The sequence below is a fragment of the Pipistrellus kuhlii genome, unplaced genomic scaffold (genome assembly GCF_014108245.1).
Source record: "Pipistrellus kuhlii isolate mPipKuh1 unplaced genomic scaffold, mPipKuh1.p scaffold_m20_p_1, whole genome shotgun sequence".
NCBI lineage: Eukaryota > Metazoa > Chordata > Mammalia > Chiroptera > Vespertilionidae > Pipistrellus > Pipistrellus kuhlii.
In genome coordinates, this window is record NW_023425404.1 from 114026543 (window position 1) to 114050811 (window position 24269).

At 37.9% G+C, this 24269-nt stretch overlaps 1 protein-coding gene across 1 annotated transcript; it reads right to left on the reverse strand.

The window, feature by feature from the left end:
* Positions 1 to 1127: 1127 nt before the first annotated feature.
* Positions 1128 to 24250, reverse strand: ENKUR (enkurin, TRPC channel interacting protein). Its single transcript, XM_036460170.2, has 5 exons — positions 23497 to 24250; positions 14487 to 14632; positions 12884 to 13107; positions 6207 to 6353; positions 1128 to 1970 (listed from the first exon to the last, which is right to left on the reverse strand). Exons 1-5 carry the CDS (start codon positions 23571 to 23573, stop codon positions 1797 to 1799), a joined length of 768 nt encoding a protein of 255 aa, XP_036316063.1. The 5' UTR covers positions 23574 to 24250; the 3' UTR covers positions 1128 to 1796.
* Between the last annotated feature and the right edge of the window lie 19 nt (positions 24251 to 24269).

Below are 24269 nucleotides of genomic sequence, written 5' to 3' on the forward strand. Positions count from 1 at the left end.
ATGTACTTGGGTTGCAGGTTAGATCTGGGCCCTGGCTGGGGTGTGCTGGAGGCAAACAATCAATGTGTCTCTCTCACATCAATGTTTCTCTCTTACTCTCCCCCTCCATCTTTCCCTTCCACTCTTTCTAAAAAGTCAATAGATTAATAAAAAAAAAAAAAGAGAGAGAAAGAAACCAAGGAAGGAAGGAAAGAAGGAAGGAAGGAAGGAAGGAAGGAAGGAAGGAAGGAAGGAAGGAAGGGATTCAGCAAAGTAGCAGGATACAAAGTCAACACACAAAAATCATCTGCACTTTGCCCTGGCAGATATGGCTCAGTTGGTTGGGTGGTCATCCTTACACTAGAAAGTGGCAGGTTCAATTTCTAGTCAGGGCACATACCCCAGTTGTGGGTTCCATCTCTACTTGGGAAATGTGGGGAAAGCAACTGATTGATGTTTGTCACATCAATGTTCCTTTCCCTCCTTTCCTCCCTCCCTCCGTCAACTTAAATATCCAGTTGCATTTCTAACAATGAACAGTCTGAAAATCACAAAACAATTCTATTTAGAATAGCATCAAATATACTTAGACATTAACTTAACCAAGTAGATGAAAGGCTTGTACAATGAAAATTTCAAAACATTGCTGAAAATATATCAAAGAAGATGGAAATACATGCTATGCTCATAGATTGGAAGGACCAAAAAAAAAAAAAAAAAGTAACATCCCATTTTAATTAAATACATGAAGTGAACTATAGAATAAAGCACCTAGAGTAGCAAAGTTGTTTTTTGTTTGCTTGTTACTTATTTGTTTATTACTTACCACCCCCACCTCCCTCCACTCCTTAGAGCAGCGTTTTTCAACCGCTGTGTGTGCCGCGAGATGTTGCCTGGTGTGCCGTAGGTGCAGACAAGACAAGAATTTTATAATTTTTCACTATTTTGTTTACTTAATATTTCATAATAAAGTAATTATAAAATACTTTCTTTGTGTTTATTTGATTCCTATTCAAGAGAATTACTTTATATATAGTCAATATAGGCACAGAGTTAAATTTTTTTAACATTTTCTAATGGTGGTGTGCCTCGTGATTTTTTTCATGAAACAAGTGTGCCTTTGCCCAAAAAAGGTTGAAAAACACTGCCTTAGAGAACTAAAGTTTTTCAAAGTTGGATGTTAGGAAAGAGGCTGTTCTCTTTAATGATGCATTTTATAAGTTGTCTTCTTGATTTTATATCTTCTTAATATCTCTTCATCTAAATATAAGCTTTGCAGCATGCATTGTGGATATTGAAAATATTTATAGTTGGGAATCACTGCAAATGCCAGAGCGACCAGAGATTATACGCTGTTAAATTTGTGGAACTCTGAAACAATATGCAAAAAACACTTTAGTGTAGTAAAAAAAAAGGATATGCCACTATTTACAATTCAAAATACTTAAGAGTTTAATGTTGTGTTCCTTGAATCATGTAGTGTAGAAAAATGTAAAGTTCTGAGTGCTGAGTTTATTTTTCAGGGCTCAGAAATTAATGTTTATGTGAAACAAGTACATAATAGTAATACTTACACTAAAGAACTGGAACAGTTAACATTAAATCTTAGTTTATACATGAAAACCCTGATAGTGATTAAAAAATGTTTTCTTGTGCAAGAAAAAAATCCCATTAATCTTTAAACATTCCTTATGCATTTTGGTAAAGACTGTTTTTATTCTCTTCATAGCATTTTCCTCTTTGAAAAACTTAGTTTCATTTATATGTTTTCCATTTTTTTTTCTATATTAAAATTACTATACTTTAAAAATCCATCGTTACTTATTGGCAATATAAATAACTTTGTGCTTTTCAATGACACCAATGTCATGCTCCAGTTGCTTCATTTCTTCCTCCAGCTTCTGCTTGCGGATCTTCTTCGGTAAGGAATCCACGAAGACGGAGAGGGACTGGAACTCTTTATGCACCTCTTCCCAGTTCTTTTTTAGCCCCTGCAAATGGTAAAGGAAACGGTAACTACTAAAGTCAATGGCCAAAGTAAAGTAAATTGTAAAGTAAACGAAATGATAGAGAAGACTACACTGGTAAGGGAAATTTAAATAGGTTAAAAAAAAAACCAAACAGACAAAAAGTGACTTTTAATTTGATATGTATTTATCAACTACTTGGCCACGGTAACAACTAATACTGTGCAGAGGCCAAACCCTGTCCCAACTGTGTGCTCAGATCCCAGTGGGAGTATTTATTTGCTCTGTTTTTAATGTTACTGTACTTGTCTTACCATCAAATATGCACGTGCAGAGTTATGAATAGTATAGAACTAAGCAAACAGGAAATGCTTTTTGGTAAAAATAACAACTTAGAATTGATATCCTCAGACATTAAAAAACATTTTTGAACAGAAAATTATTTCTTAAACATTTAAAAAAATGTTTCTTTAGGATTTTCTTTTCAAACCATCATCCTCATTCTTCAACATAAAAACACACACCAAAAGACTTGACTCTGACTTGCATGGTTCTATTTTTTTACACTTGACAAAATGGAATTGTACAAAATACCAAAATTCAATTTCATAAGATAATATCTTTTATGTCTCTTTCAATGAATCAGAATTCCTCCTCCATAGAGCCAAGGGATCTATACTTTCCATTAATGTATTCTAGAAATTACTGAAATGTCATTAAATGTAACACACATGCTAATTTAATAATGTAGTTAATTTTTATATTCTCAGTAACCAACAATTCAAAATTAGGGATCTCTTAGGAGCAATAAAGGTTATTTCTATCTCTGTGTTGTTACAATTTCTTATCACAGTACACTGAGGCCCCACTGACAAAATGGTATTAAACTGCTAATTGAATTCATGCAATGAAATTTTGTAAATTAACACTTTCTTTTATTCACTAAGGATGCATAAGTTTTTCTTTTTTTTTACAAACAAAAAAGTAAAACTGAAAGTACAAAAAAAGTATTGTCTTGATAATATGGTCCTTGTAAATCATGACCCTGCATTTAGGTTTATGAGATTAGAAGTGTCTTATATAATAATGCCTTCATAATAAACCCTTATAGTAAAAATTTAATCTTGTAGAAAGTTTCCAGAGATAATAAAATTTCAATGAGTTATTTTCATGCCGAGGTAAAAAATAAAGTAATGATAAGATAGGGCATACTACTTAGAACTGGTTGGTTGAAAAAAAAAAAAAAGATAAATTTTGAACCTTTGAGGAGATTATATCAAGGCTTTGGAAAAGGAGGAACATAAAAGGAAAAGTATCCAGGTTAAATTTTTAAGAGGGGGATGGTTTAGTACAATTCTTAATAGTTCTTAATAGTACATGAGCTATAATCCAGATGGGAAATATATTCCCACAATGCTCCACAGGAGTATCTATTGCAGAGAGGAAATTTATACACTACAAATATCAAAGGTTGTTTATTTTTAGTTGGATGATATTATTTTTTTAAATGTATTAAGTTTTTAGTTGGGTGATAGTTCCATATTATTTGTGGTCACAGCAGCTATAGTTTTTCCTCCATATTTTCTTTGGAAGGATAGTTTTCTTTATCTTCCATTGTGTACAATAACGTTTGGATCAAAGTCAATAGCCAAGAATGGCCATTAAATGTAACTAATATTTCATATTATTGAAATAATCTCTTAGCTGTTTTTTAAGACTTTTCTTATCTCATCTAAAAAATCTTTTATCCATTGCAACAATAGTGATTCTTCCTTATTTTAAATTCTGAAATTTTCTCTCCTTTATTTTTAAGCTGAAATATGATTAATTTTGGAAAAACTTCAAATGGGGAGAAGCGGTCATAAAATAGTGCCTTCATTCAGTTTCATGCCCCTTTTGTACCCCTCTCTTATCCCATCCATTCCTCACCTTGTCTTGCACTGTGACTAGGCGTGTGGTGGCGTGGGTTGATTTTTGTAGATTATCTCCCAGTCCCCAGCGCTTTTGTCCTCCAGTCTCTGCCCAGTTTGGCCAAAGGTGGCACTGGTGTGAGAGACAGGTAGGAACTTTCTTTTACTTCTTTTTTTTTAACATTACCTGACACTAGTTCTGGCTCATCCATCTGTGATAACACCTGCCAAGTGGCCCATCTTCCAGGTTCCAGTTGTTACCTTCAAGCCTCAGGTGGTGGTGGATTCCCACTGTCCTTAGTCCTGCGGGCCTCAGTGTTCCTTGTCAGTTCCCTTAGCCTTGCTTCACATCTGTAAATAGTTCCTTCAAAAGTCTTAAGATCCCAGCTGAGTGTCTTCTATTTCCTGCTGCAGCCCTGACCGACAGAGCTGTCTTTGGCTAATTCCTATGCACGTGTATATAACGCAGTGGGAAAATACTGGCCTGGGACTTGGCCAATCTGGACTTTCGTCCCTGTTCAGCTAAGGACTACATTTGTTTTGCTCACTACAGTTTGGGTACAGAGCCTAGAACACAGTAGATGTTCAATAAATGAATCCATGGATTGAATGAACAAATTAGTCCACTTAATATATTTGCATTTTATACCCTTATCCTAAAATGAGAAGTTTAGGGTTGTTAGGCCAGATGATCTCTTCCAGGTATAATGAGACTGTCATTTTATAAAGAATCAGCTGGAGAGTGTGGCGGCTCAGGGACATACAACCACATTGTCATAGAACTATGTGCAACTCAACCATGGGAGAAAGCCTGGTTCAGGGCTTGTCACAAGCATAGCTAGTGACTTTGTTTTCACAGTAGCTACACTACTACCCTTCCTGGCTAATCAGGCATCTGATGGAGGATCTGTCACTTAAAGGATAAACAAAGAAATTCTGTAGTGACTATATTAGGAAGCTGAGGGCAGTTTATATGTTACAGCCAAAAAGATGCAGGGCTGAAGAACTTTTTCCTTCTAAGGGAAGTTCTTTTTCTCTTTCCCTATTTTTCAGTATCATTTAGATATACAAATCTGGCTTTCATAAAAGCATGTATTTTCTGAAAATGGTTGATGCAACAGAGAGAGATAGAGAGAGGGGCCAAAGCTAAGATGAAAGCCCTGCCTCCAGATCTGTCAGTGCCCTGCCATTCCATCTTCCTTTCCTCTTTCAGGACACCATTAGGAAACACCCGTGTTCATACGGGCCAGTGGGTCAGGCACCTGGGAGCCAGCTGTCATGCAAGGGACACAGTAGTACAGTCTCTGCCCTTAGGCCACTCCTTGGATCCACTCTTACTCTGCAGTTTCAGGCCCAGCTAATGACCTTCTTGTATCCTTGGAAACTTAGGCTCTATACACACACATATAATTTAATTTATCCATCAATTAAATGACAATATTCCTGCAGCAGAAATGTTCACATACCCTTCTTAATACCTTCAGGGCTTAGCATGATACTGTACGTGAGATAGGCATTTTAAAAATGTTTATTGATGATTATCGAGGCATTGTTAACTGTTAAGAATTTATAATGCATATGAGTCCATTTATCAACAGAAATGTGGTAAAAAAAACCATTTTTTTATGTTTTTAAAAGGTCACTAGAAATGGCTTTGTAGATAGCTTTCAAAAATAATAGGTAAAGTACTACTTTTACTTCTAGAAGAGATGGGATGACTATAGAAGAATACAAGTAGGTATTAATACATAGCTAATAAATACAACCTTGCTCACATCCCTAATATTTTAAGTGCTTCAGATAAAATCTTGTATCAAACACTCTGTAAATATTATCTTTAAGTTTTTTTTTTCAAAATAAGAAAAATACATGTAAAATCTTACATCTGGTTACTTTAAAACATCAACATTTGTCTTATAGAAAAGAAAAATAAATGTTGGTCTAGGGAGAGTTTCAATTATTCTAGAGCTCCATCTAGTGAGAAATGTCTATTTTGTGGGTATTATTTTTAAATATTCAGAGACATGAGGATAAAAATAAAAATGCTCCTTTTTCTGTGCATGCATGTTTGCTGAAGAAGAAGGTGGGCTTCCTTACAGCACTAACTACTTCAGGAAAAAACAGCAGCTCACCAAATTGGAAACAGGTAATAATCCCTATATTTCAACTTTTTGTTTTCCCTGAAGAGTCATCTTTGCTGCATGTAGTTGTCACCCTAACTAAAAGAGAGCCATCGAATTTCAAAGTCAAGGTGCCTGCTTTGCCAATCATTACTAACCACTGGCGCCAGACCTTTCCTTAAGAGGTGTTCTAAAGAGCCACACAGAACCGGAAATTACAGGACACTTACCTGCAGCACTCCTTCCCTTTCTTCATCAGAGAGCCTTTTCATAGCTGCTTTCTGGAGGCTTTCCTGGATATAGTTATCATACTCTTCCTGGGCGTTTTTCATTTCCTCATTCCGCTTACATATATATTCAGGTGTGACACCATAATCCTTAGAATTTTTCAGAGGAAAAAAAAAAAATCAATATCCTGAATGCACTCTTAAATGCATCTGCATACTAATGAAATGGTACAGACTTAAAGCCTTTACTTACCACACTGCAAACTGACGAAATTCAGTGACTTTCCCTCTATTGTGAACTAGTTGATTCTGGTCTTTTAAAACCATTTGGGCTGTTATTTGTGGCAGCTTGTCTTCCCTCTTCTTAATGTTTTGAGACTCTGCTCCTGGCTGATGACTCAGCCCTTACTTTACCCCTGAGAGCTGACTTTTCTTTATTTCTTGTACTACTTCAGCTTTTACCTTGAAATATCTTAAATATCTTGAGGTCTCTTTCACAAGGTCTTGTTAAATAAGATACTTACTTTCAAGGCATCATCAAAACCAATTCTTGAAAGATACAAAGCACATCTGCTTTATGAGAAAATTGTTTGGGGAAATGCAAAATCTTGGGCTGCTTACAAGGACTCATAGTGAATTAATCAGCTGTGATTCTCTGAGATTAGTGAATATGTGTGATTGATATCACTGTTTTGAGAAACAGAACTATTCCTTGTTTATTAAAAAATATTTTTGTACTTAGTGCTAGATACATTAGTGAATAAGAAGGGCAACATTTCTGTCCTCATGAAATGTGCATTCCATGGTGAAAGAAACTCACCAAAAATAAGATATAAAATAGTATATATATATATATATATATATATATATATATATATCCTATCTACAATAATAAAGAGGGAACATGCTAATTGATCCTCAAACCATTGCAAAGAGGGTGGCACCCACAGCCAATAAGGAGAGAATATGCTAATTGACTGCTCCACCCTCAAAGATGGCGGAGCCCACAGCCAATAAGGAAGGCTACCCAAGGCTCAGGTAACCAGGGCCGGCTGAGGCTTGTGCTGCTGGCAGTGGCAGCAGCAGAGGTGTAATGGGGCGTTGCCTTCCTCTGATCACCGGGTTGGGTTGCCTCCTACCCCTGAGAACTCCTAGACTGTGAGAGGGTGCAGGCCAGGCTGAAGGACCCCCCTCCAGTGCATGAATTTTCATGCATCAGGCCTATAGTGTGTGTGTGTGTGTGTGTATATATATACTCATTCTACCTAATAAAAGAGTATTATGCAAATTAACCATCACTCCACTCCACAAACCACACCCACAAGCCACGCTCACCAGCCAATCAGAGCAAGTATGCAAATTATGCAAATAAACCAACCAAGATGGCTACAGCCACAGAGAGAAGGAAGCCAAGCTTTCCGCCTACCCTTGCTGGCCTAAGCCTCCACTCAAGGCTACAAAGTTTCAATTATAGAAGGTAAACAAATCCAAACAGAAATGGCGGTAGCCGTAGCCATGGAGCTGGAAAAAGCAGGAGGCTTGGCTCTGCTCCAGGCTACAAAGTTTCAATTGTAAAAAGTAAATATATCCCAAATACCAGGGCCTTCGCTTCGGTCGCTGGGAGGGTGTGGCCAGTCTGCAAACCACCACAGGCCCCTTACACAGGCCGCTCCACACCCCAAGGGAACCCCCACCCTGATCCGGGACACCCTTCAGGGCAAACCAGTCAGCCCCCACCCATGGACTAGGCTTCTATCCTATCTAATAAAAAAGTAATATGCAGACTGACCATCACTCCAACAAACATTATGGCTGCCCCTATGTGGTCAAAGATGGCTGCCCCTAGATGGCTACCACAAGATGGCCAGCAGGGGAGGGTAGTTGGGAGGGACCAGGCCTAAAAGGGAGGACAATTGTGGGTGATCAGGCAAGTAGGGGAGGGCAGTTGGAAGGCACCAGGCCTGCAAGGGAGGGCAGTTGAGAGGGACCAGGCCTGCAAGGGAGGGCAGTTGAGAGGGACCAGGCCTGCAAGAGGGCAGTTGAGAGAAACCAGGCCTGCATGAAGGTGATCAGTCCTGCAGGGGAAGGCAGTTAGGGGTGACCAGGCTGGCAGAGGAGGGAAGTTGGGGGCAGGAGAGCAGTTACACATCAATAAGGCTGGCATGGGAGTGGTTAGGGAATGATCAGGCTGACAGGCAGAAGCGGTTAGGGGCAATCAGGAAGGCAGGCAGGTGAGCATTTGGGAGCCAGCAGTCCTGGATTGTGAGAGGGATGTCCGACTGCCCGTTTAGACCCAATCCCACCAGGCAGTTGGACTTCCCTCAAGGGGTCCCCGATTGGAGAGGGTGCAGGCTGGATTGAGGGACAACCCCATCCCTAGCCCCTGCGCACAAATTTTGTGCACTGGGCCTCTAATATATATATTTATATATATTCCAAGGTAAAATAAAAGTTAATAAGGGGAAAGAAAGAATAGTAGCTAATTTAGATAAATAACAAAATCAGGAAAGACCTCTCTCAGGAAATAGTTGTTCAGAGAGATGATAGTCATTAAAACTATTCAGAAATATTCTGGCTTTTCTCTCTTTGGGAATTTGGTAGGACAACACTTTCCTGATCCCTTTGAAGGTCCCTTGGCATGTTACTTGACTTGCCCAATGTGAGTGGAAGTGACCTCTGTACCTTTTGGGTAGAAGGTTTTAATAGATCAACTGAAGGACTTGTATACATGCATATAAGTACAACCAATGGACATAAAACTCTGGGGGAGTTTTATGTCCATTGGTTGGAGGGAGGGAGGAAGGGGGGCAAAAAAAATCAATAAAATATATTAAAAAAAAAAAAAAGAAGGTAGATATCATCATGTGAAGCTTTCTTACCTTAAAAAAAGGGGGAGCACAAGGAAACCTTTAGAGATAATGGATATGTTTATTGCCCTATTGTGGTGATTGTATCACAGGTGTATGCATATGTTCAAACACATCAAATTGTATACATTAAACAGATGCAGGTTTTTGTAAAAAAAAAAAAAAAAAAAAAAGAATTAATGGATGACTTACCATGTTCTTTTTCTGTCTGGAATAGAGATGGGAGATGTTTGGGGTTGCCTGGGTTGTGAAATGAGGACAAGAAGCAGAGCTTCCAACAACCCTCAACGGACATGTGGCACAAGCAAACTATAAAACTTAGTTGCTTTTAGTTACTGAAATGTGGGAGTTGTTACCTCAGCATAACCCAACCAATTAGGCCTGAAAAAGGGGTAGAAATCCTAGTTGTGAATGTGTTCTGGAAAGTTGCAAAGCACTCTACAAATAAACTCTAAGAGCACAGTATTCTTATTAGTTAATGAAGTGGTAAACAGTCTAATCCATTCCAGAAAACACTGAGGGAAACACATCATTATAGCTCAGTACAATTACTTAGGGTCATAATAATGATTTTGTGCCATCAAAAAGATTAAATTATATTTGGCATACTCTGTTTAATAAAGGGAATCATATGATACATTTTAAGAAAATCAGCTATCTCACAAATAGCTAAAAGCTTCAGTGATCTGAAATATTCCTATGTTTTGGATCGTTGAAGAATAATGCATACTATTGATAATAATAATTGCATATATTATAATATCTACTCTTTATTGAATTTTTATTAATTTTTATTTATTATGTCAAGTGCTTAATATATTTTATATCACTTAATCCTCACTCTAACCCTGTGATAAATTAATAACTTGTTCAAGATGATAGAGTTAAGTAAGTGGCAGAGGTAAAATTTGAAATGATCCCTTTACTACTATTGCACAAATGGGCAAATATTTTATTTGGAACTAAAACGTGAGATTTACTCACTTTTTACAAATGACCTTGCCCTTAAAAAGGACTTATGACCTCACTCACTAATAATAGATTATTTTTGAAAAACATAACTGATAAGTGAAAAGTAAGTTGAGTAAGTTTGGCATGAGCCCTGATTGCTCAGCCAGCAACAACAAGGGGACAATAATATGATGTTTGTATGGCTTGGTAAACAAGCACAGGTAGACATACTTAATATTTTTCTGTCTCTGTAATGTATTTTTACTTCCAATTTTCTGTTCAAGGCAGAAAATACACTGAAGTGGACAACTTAGGCAGAAGGTTGCAACAAGCAGGGGAAGACTATATGGCAGTTGGTGGTATTACTATCAAAGGAGAAGAGTTTTTAAGTGGTGGTGGAGAAATAATGGAATGAAAATAGCTTTGAAGGGCCAGGAAAGTGAGATTTCTGCTTTTCCATACCTCATGGGATAAGGGCTACATGCAGCCTCCAGGGGCCACAGATTGAGGAAGTATCCGGAGAAGCCTAAAATAAATTATTCGGCACATGCTATTAACTCCTACATTACTGCTAACATCTTCCAAAGGTGCCTTAGCATACAGTAGGACAATTTCTCAGGGAACAAGCAGTGTCCTCTGACAACAGCCTTAAGGTTCCTGTTTGATTGTGAATAGGCACGGGACTTCTCATGGTAGATTACTGGATTACCTCAACACAAGCCCCTCATACAATTTTGTTTCTCTTCTTTCTCTTCCTTTCTTCCTTCTTTCTTTTTTTACCACACCTTATTATTTTGTACAAGTGACCTGGTGCACAGATTCATGCACATTGAAAGGAAATTAATTAGAAGGTGACTGGAGGGGTGGGCCTGGGTGAGATGGGCTGGCCATGCCCTGGAGCCAGCCTCCCATGGTCCCTCCCTGGCATCTGTGGAGTGAGCAGAGTCCTTTCAGCAAGTGGGGTCCCTTGGTATGGCCTGTGGGGAATGGGCTGAACCAGCTCTCCAACATCCTTTGAGGGGTCCCAGAACTCTGCAAAGTTGCTGTCCTACAGAGTGTGGAATGCAAATGCAAGTGTGCAGTAAACCAGTTTTGGGGTTTACAGTGCCCCAGCAACAACATAACCCACAGCCGAAGGTGGAATCGTGTAGCCCCGTGAGGAACTGGACTCCTTTCTCTCTGGTTTCAGGGTGAATCACCCTAGAACTGCTACTGCCAAGTCATTGAAGCTTGGCAGCTCCTGCATTGAGCATTTGCCCCCTGGTGGTCAGTGCATGTCATTGCGACTGGTTTGATTGTGGGAGGGACACTTAGCATATTAGCCTTTTATATATATAGACTAGTGGCCCAGTGCATGAGATTCATGCAATCAGTGTGTGTGTGGGGGGGTGTCCCTCAGCCTGGCGAGCACCCTTTCACAGTCTGGGAACCCTTGAGGGACGTCCAACTGATGGCTTAGGCCCGCTCTGCTCCCCATATGGAGTCAGACATCCTTAGTGCTGCTTCCATTGCTGCTGCACTCACCAGCCATGAGCTGTGAGCCATGAGCCTAGCTTCTGGCTGAGCAGCACTAGGGGGAGCGCACTGACCACCAGGGGGCAGCTCTTGAATTGAGCATCTGCCCTCTGGTGGTCAGTGTGTGTTATAGTGACCAGTTGATTTGCATATTACCTTTTTATTATATAGGATTATTATTTTTTAAGGTTTTGCACTCATATTTACCATGTGTGTTTCAAATACCTTTATGCTCTATACTAGAGGGCTGGTGCACAAAAATTTGTGCACTGGGAGGGGGAGGGTCCCTCAGCCTGGCCTGCACCCTCTCACAGACCAGCAGTCCTTGGGGGATTTCCAATTGCAGTTTAGGTCCGCTCCCTCCTGGGAGCCGGCCTAAGCTGCAGTCTGGCCTCCCTCTGTGGGAGGTGACCAGTGGGCCAATTGGGGAGGGCAGGGGGGATGGGACGGCACTGGTAGGTGAGCAGCTGGTTCCCCCCCAATCACCCCTTTGCCACTGCTGATCACTGCCACCTCCTGATCGCCACCCCCTCCCTCTGCCCACTGGCACCCACCATGGCTGGCCTGGCACCACCTGCTCACCAGCCCCACACCCCGCTGACCAGTCATTCCACCATTTGGTTTATTTGCATGTTAGGCTTTTATTATATAGGAAGTATACAAAGTAAAATAGGTTTTGTATTAGGTATTTTTTGGTAAGCTTTTTTAATTTGAAAGGTCATCTATATTTAAACAATTGATCCCAAGCTTCTATAATTTTCACCAATGAAATTATATGTTCATCTGATTAGTACCTTTTCAAATAGAAATGAAGGTCCCTAAAGGACTAGATTACTGTCAAGTACTTTCAAGGTCTGTTTTACTTCAAACTAACAGCAAATGAATACATTCAAGTTGAAATAAAAATGTGAATTAGCTACACTAATCTAACAGGATGGATAGCTCTAAAGTTGTTTTATTCTTCATTTCTCTCATTCTGCTATAAGACACTGAAACCTAGTGACTAAATCTTAAGCTCTTCTGAAAAGTTATTCCTTTTAGATTTATAGTAATGACTGTGCTTTTAATGAGTGTTGACCTAAAATTAATATATTTTAGAGAATGTTCGTTATAATTATTAAATATATTAAAAATTAAAATGAAAGAAAAATAGTTTTCCTCTATTGAACTATATGGTAGTCATTTCAAGATTTGCACCAAACACAGATTTCAGAAGAATGACAACTGTTAACCCTTAGATAACTTGTCCAGTGAGAGCACTATTACTTATAATATGGACAATTATTATGAATATTACATTTAAATTATTTGAACCTCAGGTCTAAAATTAATATATCACAAGGTTACCTTTTTATTGATGTACTTTGGAACTAGTCCAGAATTTTCAAGATCATGCTTGTCTCCAGTTCTTTTGTCAACGTAAATTGGTTTAGGCTTTTTAGCCACTCCCATAATGACATCGGCTGCATTTGTATTGATAAAATTTTTTCCACTCTGCACGCCCATGACTGGATGATCAGTCCTCAATGGCACAGGAGGCTTTTTGGTATCTAACCGATCAAACTTTTTTTCTGTTAAATATAACATTTCCTTGTTAATATTAAACTATAAACATTGCTACTTGGTGCTATCTATAACATCTAGATATGTTACCACTAGTATATTGAAGTTTCATTACAATATATTCAAATGTTCAAGATAAAAAAATCAGTTATCATAAGTGTAAAAATTAAGTGCAACTTAATTAACATTTTGAAGAACAGTATAAAAGTCTAAGGGAAGAAAATAAGCACCCAAATATATGTTAGCTAACTATTTTAACTAGTTATTATGAAAATATTTTCTTATAAAAATTTCAACAACAAAGATCAGCTTTCCCATTGAAAAAAGTTCAAACTTTAAAATTTTTTTATGAGTATTGTCAGTATTATGAACAATTGTTTCTTCAGAGGAAAGGTACTGTAAAATCACCACATACCGTAAATAAAATAAAAAAACTTGATGTACTGAAAGTCCAAGAATCTATTTTTTCCCCACTAAAACTACTATTAATATAAGGTACCTCACATACAGCTTAACAAATAAAACATTACCGATATAATTGAAGTTTCCTATTCACTCCTACCTGATTGCAGCTCACCTAAAATAACTGCTATGCACAATTATTTTATTTCTCTATACCAATTCTCTTCATTAGCAGCAGGTGAAACTGTTGTTTTTTACATAGTCTCTTCAACCTGACCAATCCAACTCATCCTTTTTGACAGAGCCACATCAAAAAGGCTTGTAAATATGTTAAAATGTAAAATAATTTTACATTTTAACCCCTACCCCCCACTAAGGGCCAAAGGCAACAACTCTCTTAAAAAACCATACTCAAATCTTAACCCCATCACAATTACGAGGGACTTTGACTATTTATTTCTTCATTGTTGGAGCATTTTATGAACTTATGTAATTTTTATCATTTATTAAAAAAAATACAGGGTGGGGCAAAGTAGGTTTACAGTTGTAATATAAATAAATAATATAATCATTAATAAATAATAATACAAGAATAATCTCTGTTTCATGTATTCACAACTATAAACCTACTTTTGCCCCATCCTCTACTTATTAAAAGTCTAGGGACTAGATTTACCTTTTGTTCTGGGCTGAATTGTGTTCTCCCAATGTGCATACATTGAAGACCTAACCTCACATTGGGGCTGCATTTGGACAGAGGATCTTTAAAGAGGTACTTCAGTTAAAATGAGGTCATTCGGGTTGGCCCTAATCCAAGACTCACTCAGAGGGAAGGCCCTGTGAAGGGGCAGGAAAAGACTGCCACCTACAAGGGAAGAGAGGCCTGGGAGAAAACCACCCTGACAGCACCTTACTCTTGGGTCCGGCCCTCAGAATTGTAACAAAATACATTCCTGTTAATATTAAAAAGAGTGCTAAAACGTACTCGGTGGTACAGCTTTTTCCTTTGAATGTTTCTTCAGGAAATCCTTTGGAGAAGGTACATCAACTTTTGGTGGTCCCATAGTTTTCATTGCAGTTTTAGATTTTTTCATGTCCTCTTGTACAGCTCTCTTAAAAACTGATATGTACCTAAAATTAAAAGAAGTTGCAGCATTTCTATTTCTAGTAAAAATTATTTAAAGTTTAAAAGGTGATATACATGTCTAAGTTAGGTAAGTCTATATTCCGTGAAAAATAGCCATAAAGCATAATTGTCAGAGCCCTGTCTTCAGAAGCTTTGCCCTAAGAAAGTAGTTTCCTTATTATTCTTTGCATATATGAAGCACCAATTGTGATTCCACATCTGTGTGTGTGTGTGTGTGTGTGTGTGTGTGTCCCAGTCTCTCTCTCCCTCATCCCCTCTTTTTTTCTGATCAGTCTGGCAAGGGGTTTATTAATTTTATTGCTCTCCTCAAAGAACCAGATTTCCATTGATTTTCTCTAATGTTTATGTATTTTCCATTTCAATAATTTCTGCACTGATCTTTACTACTTATTTTGAGTTTAATTTGCTTTTCTTTTTTAGTTTTTAAGGTGCAAATTTAGATATTTTACTTCAAACCTTTATATTTTCCTATGATTACAAGTATTTAAAGCTATAAAATTCCCTCTATGTATAGTTTTCTAGCTGCATCCCACACATTTTGACATGGAATGATTTCATTCTTATTAAGCTCAAAATACTTTTTAAATTGCCTCCTGACATCTTTGACTAAGGAACTTTAGATTTTTTTGTTTGGTTTTCAAATATTTTGGGATTTTTCAGATATCTTAATGATTTCTAATTATTTCCTACTTATATTATTTCAATCTTTTAAATTTTCTGAATTTTGTTTTATGGAAAAAGTATGGTATATCTTTGCAAATGTTCTATATATACTACATAAGAAAGTGTACTTTGCTATTGTTGGCTGGAGTGTACAATAAATGACAATTAGGTCAAACTAATTTGTACTGTTCTATTAATTACTGAAATCTCTGACTACAATTGTAGATTTGTCTGTTTCTTCTTAAATATTTTTTGTTTTATATATTTATTGGACAGTACTCATGTATAAATCAGATAAATTATTCCTTGAATTAAACAATATAGTGAAACTAGAGGCCCGATGCACGAAGACTGGTGCAAGAATGGCCCTTCCTTCCCCTGGCTGCTAGCACTGCCTTCACTCTGGCCTGGAGCCACCTTTCTGCCTTCATACTCTGCCAGGAGCCGCTGGGGTGGTTGCGGAACACCTGCATCATCACCATGGCAATGGGGGTGTGGAAGCCTTCACACAGTCCAATCCCTGAGTGCTCAGCACCTGCATATGCAAATCGATCTGCCATGTTTGGTGGGTTAATTTGCATACTCACTCCTGATTGGCTGGTAGGTGTCTGGAAGGTGTGGTCAATTTACATATTTCTTTTTTATTAGTGTAGATAGTTGCATACATCATCTCCAGACACATCATATCCATGCTTCTTTTTGCTTTTGTTATGTTTTGGCATATGGCCACTGGTCAATAATGAGAGCAATATTAGACATATGAAACTCAGTGTATTTAATGTAAAACTACAGCTAAAATCTTTTTTACATTACACGCATCATTTCTCCTCTCTACAAATCAAGGAGGATGTATAATCCTGGCTTCATATCAAGATTACTTTTCAGCTAATGCTTTGCTTTTGTCTTCTGGAAAAATGAGACTTACAATGTAAGTGACCTTTAGAGGGAAGCATATTCTTCCTTTGTAGGTTGCCCAGTTTCTAGTTAGCACTGAATCAAATTTATACCAGACTTCACGCAAACTTACAATATTTTAAAGCATACATTTCATGTACAAGGAATTTCATGCTCATTTGTGGTATTATTTTATTTTTCTATCATTATTTTTATTTGCTTTAATATCTTTATTTTAAAAATCTTATTTCAATGTGGAAATGTTTAAATAAATAATAGTATCTAATACATGTTAAATTATCTGAAGACTAAAATACATATGGTATTGAAGCAACAGGTACTCATTAGGTTTGTTTCAATTAGTTACTCAGATTAAAAGCAGTGTGCAAGCTGATTAAAGTTATATGCTTTATTGTCAGACTAATCATTCAACCTTAACTCTTGTTCATTCTAGCTACCCTAATGTTCTGGGCCCGAGTTTCTTCTTTCCTAAAACTGATCATATCATAGGGTTCTTGTGAGAATTAAATAAAATAATTATTGTATAAAACAGACCAGTTCCTGGCACATTATAAACACCAATACATTGGAAATATTATCATCACTTTTATTAGTAGTATTCTTATTGTTACTATTATTATTGGATATTCATCTTGCTTAAATAAAAAACACACCTGTTTGACCTTTTTCTTGATTTTACCTGTATCCTAATAGAAAGTCTTATTCTCTAAAAAGCTGAATCATGGTATATAAATCATTATTACAAGAGACAAACACAAATAGACTGACATACTTTCCTGACTTGAATATACATAAATCGTGGTATGAGAATACATAAATTCTCATACCACGATGTATATGTATGTTTAAGAACTTAACCTTGTTCTAGAATGTAATAAACTTCTAAAAAATGAATCACTCACAAAAGTTCACTTATTCACAAACTTTCCTGACAATTAATTTTAAGAAGTATTTTTGGCGTATCTCCTTCTCAACATTTTTAGGTACATGTGAATGTCAGAGATAGGTGCTAATATACCACATATTATATATACCTATAGAAATCTAAATGAGAATCAGTAACCCATAATGAACAAACATTAAGACAGTAAATGCAGATGGAAGCTGCCATCCTCCTTGCTGACAAAATCCTGAAGAAAAAGGTATCTTCTCCAACAATCCCTTTTGTTACTGGTTTCCCAGGTCTTCAATTCTTCTGCATTTAAAAAAAATCCTCACTCAAGGATATTTTTGTATTGCTTTTAGATAGAGTGAAGGGAAGGGAGGAAGTGAGTTTTAGGTCACTGAAATTAAGATTTTTTTTTTTAATAGGAAAGCAACTTTCTCAAGGTGATTTTTATTATTTATTTAATATATTTTTTATTGATTTGAGAGAGGAATGGAGAGGGAGTGAGAGACAGAAGCATTACTGATGAGAGAGTATCATTGATTGGTTGCCTCCTGCATGCTTCCTACTGGGGAATGAGCCCACAACCCAAGCATGTGCCCTTGACTGGAATCAAACCTGGGACCTTTCAGTTCACAGTCCAATGCTCTATCCACTAAGAAAAACCAGCTAGGGCATCAAGATAATTTTTAAAAATATAAGACTCACAAATCAGGAAAATACCTTAGACATAATATACATCTTGATGTTAGTAAAGCTTCTTATTAAATCGTTACTGATAAGGTAGAGAAATATGAACTGATTAATGGATGGTGGGGAGAGAGACAGACAGACATTGTGAGTGAGGTGAGGAGAGAGAGAGAGAGAGAGAGAGAGAGAGAGAGAGAGAGAGAGAGGGAGGGAGGGAGGGAGAAGAGAGAGAGAGAGAGAGAGAGAGAGAGAGAGAGAGAGAGAGAGAGAGACAGACATTGATGTGAGAGAGGCACACCGATTGGTTGCTTTCCATATGCACCCTGACTGGGACAGGAGCACACCTGCCATTCAAATATGTGCCTTTGACCAGGAATTGAACCTTCAGTCCTTAGGTCGGCAGGCGGATGCTCTTAACCACTGAGAACACTAGCCAGGGCCCTTCTGCATTCTTTAGGTGATTCTATTAATTACATCACATCTTAATCTATGTGTTTACTTTTCCTGGTTTTGGAATCTATATGAACTGTGAATGAGTATCCTACATAATAAAGATGTAGTATGCAAATGGCGTTACACCGTGAAGCATAATTACCGACCACATAACTACAGGATCAGGGATCAGCAGGAAAGCGGGGCTGCAAGCTACAAAAGTGCAGCGGAGGGCTAAAGGAGGGGGCAAGGCGGCAAGCTATGAAGGGGGAAGGGTAGAGGGAGTTACAGGAGGGGCGGAGCAGCGGGCGGAGAGCTATGGGAGGGCGGCAGGGAGCTACTGGTGAGCTACTGATGCATGGATTCATGCGCAGAGCTATTAGTATATATATAAGAATATATGTTTATGTCAAGAATGAATATATATAAGCATGAGAGTGCGCTTGAAAAACACATAAGAGATGAAGGTAAGTATTATTATTGTGTAAGTCTGCAGAGAGGGATAGCTAGATGAAAAACCTGAATATTGACTTCTAGCACTAATTTAAAAAAACTGTCCAAGACCATGCATTACAGAATGGGAATTTTAGCGTAAAATTTCATTATGCTAAAAACAAAGACATTTGGATATTCTAAATTCTCTGTAAATATAAATTCATTTAAAAAGACTACTGCTTTCCCCAATTCAATTACTGGCTATAATTAGTTAGCAAAGAAGATAAGAACCTCAGAAGAAAGTAACTATGTCATCTAAAATTTCATAATAGTCAAGATTGCTTAGCAAACTGAGATACATAATTGGACTTTAAATAAGATGTTACAAACCTTCAGAAAATACAGATATAACAGTATTAAAATTGAATAAAATGGAAGGTAATCCAAGAAAAATGCAAAGCTCCAAAAATGAAATTCTGATTACATGTCAGAATTATCCCACTGAAAACTAGAAAGGCATAAAAAAGGAAACAACTAAAAAAAAAAAAAAGAAAAAGGAAACAACTACTGAATGCTTATGACATTAAATATTTCATTTTCAAAATGCATGTATCCAGAAACTCCATACTGATGAGCCTGATATCACTTTCAAAGAGCTTCTAAAAATTTGTAGAGCAGCAATGATTGAATGAGCCATTTGGAGTTTTAGGTCACTGAAATGAAGATTTTTTTTTTAATAGGAAAGCAACTTTTTCAAGGTGATTTTTATTACTTATTTACTTAAGATATTTTTTATTGATTTGAGAGAGGAATGGAGAGGGAGTGAGAGACAGAAGCATTACTGATGAGAGAGTATCATTGATTGGTTGCCTCCTGCATGCTTCCTACTGGGGATTGAGCCCACAACCCAAGCATGTGCCCTTGACTGGAATCAAACCTGGGACCTTTCAGTTCACAGTCCAATACTCTATCCACTAAGAAAAACCAGCTAGGGCATCAAGATAATTTTTAAAAATATAAGACTCACAAATCAGGAAAATACCTTAGACATAATATACATCTTGATGTTAGTAAAGCTTCTTATTAAATCGTTACTGATAAGGTAGAGAAATATGAACTGATTAATGGATGCATTTGGATGACTGACTAAATCCTCAAAAACATATTGTCAGTCTAGAAGGAAATATCTAGTGGCCTATTATAGTGCAAAGTACATGCCAAGGCCGGTTTGTCTCGGTGGATAGAGCGTTGGCCTGTGGACTCAAGGGTCCTGGGTTCAATTCCAGTCAGGGGCATGTACCTTGGTTGCAGGCACATTCCCAGTGTGGGGTGTGCAGGAGGCAGCTGATCAATGTTTCTCTTTAATCAATGTCTCTGGCTCTCTGTCCCTCTCCCTTTCTCTCTGTATAAAATCAGTAAAATATATTTTAAAAAATAAATAAATAAAAAGTGTAAAGTACTATCTCTATTCAATGATGGGTGGAGATATAAAAGACATTAGATCTGCAAATATCACAAAGCAGGGAGGGGTGTTTAAGAGAGTATATGAAAGATTCAAAATTCAAAACTACATTCATAGATTAATGATGTTTAGATAAAAAAGAATCATCTACACAAGTGTAAGATCAGCGAGAATAAACTTAATCCTAATTCATGTGGGAATTTCAAAGTGAAACAATGATAGGGCGTGACTGTCATAATGCTAATGGATGCATAAATAAAAGTACTGTGCATCAAGGAAAGCAGATCATAATTCACCATTCAGGCCATATTTGATATCACTTTCAACAAAAGGGAAAGAATGATTACAGATATTAAATAATAAGTTATCAATAGAAGGGTCACAAATTTGGTGAAGATCTTGGAAACCATCTCATACATCATGAGCAACTGAAAATTTGAAAACTGATTAATGGTTTTCCATTGACTTTAACATAAGGTGACCAGACGTCCCGCTTTTGGCGGGACAGTCCCTCTTTCCAAAAATCAGGACTCTTAAAACGCCACAGGACGCGGGACAAATTGTTAAAAATCAGTTGTGTCCCGCCAAAAGCTGGACGTCTGGTCACCTTACTTTAACATGTGTTGGGTTTTTTTGTTAATCCTCATCGGAGGATATTTTCCATTGATTTTTTTTTTTTTTTTATAGAGAGGGAAAGGGAGAGAAGAAGAGGGAGAAAGAGAGGGAGAAGAGGTGGGGAGAGAAGGGGGGAGGGGGGAGACAGAAACAGAGAGAGAAAACAGAGCGAGAAATGTCAATGTGAGAGACACACATTGATTAGCTGCTGGAACTTGAAACACAATCATGCCTTTACCTGAGAATCAAACCCAAGACTCTTCAGTGCTCAGGGCTGATAACACCGGCCAAGGCTGACTTTAACATTTTTATATCTTAAGTCCCAGCATATAGTTCAACTGCCAAGGTTGCTCTTTGCCCCTCTTTGGTTACATATATCTATATGGTAACATATTTGTTTCATTTAGTATATCAATATTTTAATGTTTATATTTTTGCTTGCCAAGGAAACTACATGCTGATGTATGGGAGATCACAGTACAGTCAATTTTTTTTTAAATTTCTCCCAGGAATCCAATTCTGTATGAAAGCTGGACAGTCATCTTGCTAGTCTTGCAAAGAGCTGCAGAGAGCTTTCTTGAAGCTGGGTTTATGACTCAGTAACACAGATAAGCCTTACAGTGTAACACATTTCTTATGATTATGTAATTTCTACTATCAGTAAGGAGATTAAGACAGGACAAGTTTGTGTTAATGTGATGAGAAAAAATTGTGATTGATTATACTCTGTTTTTTGTGAATTAGTGGTTTTTTGTGCATGGCATCAAATTAAACATTCCTCCTGACAGTGTAGGCTGATTTAACAGAGAAAGTTCTGTGGCATCACATTTGGATGCCTTCTATTCCCTTCACCATAAGTTCCATTTTCTTTAAAAAAATATATATATATTTTATTGATTTTTTTTTTTACAGAGAGAAGAGAGAGGGAGAGAGAGTTAGAAACATCGATGAGAGAGAAACATCCATCAGCTGCCTCCTGCACACCTCCCACTGGGGATGTGCCCATAACCAAGGTACATGCCCTTGATTGGAATTGAACCTGGGACCCTTGAGTCCACAGACCAACGCTCTATCCACTGAGCCAAACTGGTTAGGGCATAAGTTCCTTTTTTTTTTTTTTTTTTTCACACACTGCTTAAGAGCAAACCAAAAAGTTTGTGCTCTCACTGCAACACTTCTCAAGGGCAATATTGTACACCTAATAGGAGCTCAGGTAATGCTTGCCCAATGAAGAATGAGTGTTCCTATAAAATTTCTTGAAAAAATCACCTACATGCATAGTAAAGCTTTTAAATTTACCAATGAACAGAACACCTAATACAGTATCATGCCATTCAAATTCAGCCCTCTATAGAAAACACAATCTACCAGGTTACTGAAAGGAGGAACTTTATCTTGTACAATATACAGGAATTCTGGACCAAATGTCCATTTACCAATAGTTAATTTGAACACTCCTCATAAACTGTGCAATGGTGTTATATCTTCTTACTTTATATCCCCCTTTCCAATTTCTACTAGATTTTGAGAAACTAATGGAAATCAATGTAGGTGCTTAAAGCAAAGATACTCAGGCCGGTGGTGCTCAATGATTAGTCTCAGTGGGTGTGCTAAAGGGTTTCTGGTTTGCTCCCCAGCCCAGGTCATGGCACGTTAGGGAGTTTAGGGAGGTGATGTATCTTTCTCACATGAATATTTCTCTCTCTCTCTCTTCCCCTCCTCCCCTCCCTTCCACTCTCTCTCAAAAATAAATGGGAAAAATATCCTTGTGTGAGGAATATAAAAATTAAACATAGGAACTTATTGAAGATGATATGCACCCCAAGTGATTACTAGTAAAAATAACTGACCATTAGACTGAAAGGGGCCATAAAGATTCAAATGAAAATTTATTCATGATCCCCAAACCAATTAGTTGAATCCCCTGTTTTTTGTTGTTGATGTTTGTGGTTTTTTTTTCTCTCCTAGCCCAGTGCTCTTTCAATGTGGTTTTCACGTAAATCAGGAAAAGGAGAACGGTAAAAGACAGCCAAGTATTAGGAGAGACAAGATTTTCTCCATTTCCTACTGATTTTCTCCCCATAGATGTAAATAAGTTCTAAGTCTCTATAAAGGAGCATAAATGGATGTTTACTTAGTGATGACCTTTTTGAAACTGGGGAGTTTAGGAGGTCCTATCACCTATGTAAAATTTTTAACTGAGTTAGATCTTTTTGGTTCTCCATCCACTCTTCCTTCCATTTATTAGACCTGTAAAAGACCTTAGAAACTATCTAGTCTGTCTATTTTGTTTTACTGATCAAAAAATTGAGGCTCAGAAACAAATTTATACTTGACAATAATCTTGGGGAGAAAATAAGTACTACACCCTTAGAAAAAGAGCAGTCAGAAATAAAACAGTGAACTGTGAACTATCCTAACACTGGACAATAAAATTGTAATTTTTTTCAACGAGAAATTTCACACTATTATATATCATGTGTGAACAATCAGGTAAATTACAAAAACAGTTACATGCCCTATTATAGGAGACTAACATAACATGGCACTGGATCACCCTCTCTGTTTTTGAGATACTAGTAGCTACATTTTGGATACTTTTCTTTAAGAAGTTATTCAAGGTTACTTCATCGAGACAAAAGTATTTTTTTATTTCTTTTTAAAAGTTATATGATGCTTTGATTAACCCCGAAATAAAAGAATTATTCCGCATTCTTGTTTTAAGCGATAATCTTGGATGGCCCACATACCTAGGAGGCGGGGGAGGCTCCTTCCAGTCACTGGGTATGAGGTTGTAAATGCTCTCAGAAGGGCATGCTGGATCCATGGCCACCAAAGGGCTCCTCCAAACTACTTAAAAAAAAAAAAAATACCAGTATCTCAGTCCCTTTCTTCACTGCTTCCCCTTTCCTATCCTACTCTCTTGCCTTCTCAAGGGACTAAGGTTTCTCTCTTTCACACAGTTCCCCTTGGGCCCCTTCTCGCCTTCCTCTCTTGGGAGGAGGACAGCTATCCTTTCTCTTCCTCTTGGGGTTGCTGAGCGTCTGGACCGCGCGTTTGCCGTGGAAACAGTTACTAGGCAACGGGGAAGTGGGTGGCCCCCGCTGCAAACCTTGCTTCCCCTCTCCCGTCACCGCAGCTCGTTCTTTAAAAGCTCAATATGGACACCACTGTTTACGTGTGCCTTTGGGAGCCAAGGGGTGCAAAACGGCGTCCACCTAAAAAATTTTTTTTTCTGTCTCTGTATGTATGGAGAAAGTCAGACACACAAGCCCAGCGGGCGTGCTGAGGTCACACAATAAAGCTCTGGCGCGCAGGTCCCCATCCCGGCAGGGGCGGGGCCAGAGGCCGAGGCCACGCCCACGCACGGCCCACGTGGAGAGCGGATCGGGTAGGGGAGGGGCCAGAAATAGCTCGTGGGAGGAGCCTGACGGGAGTCACGTGCCTGGTGCCGGGCGGCCCTGGAGGTGGGTGTGGCGCGCGCGCCGGAGCGCAGGGCTGCCCGGAGCATGCGCAGGCGCGG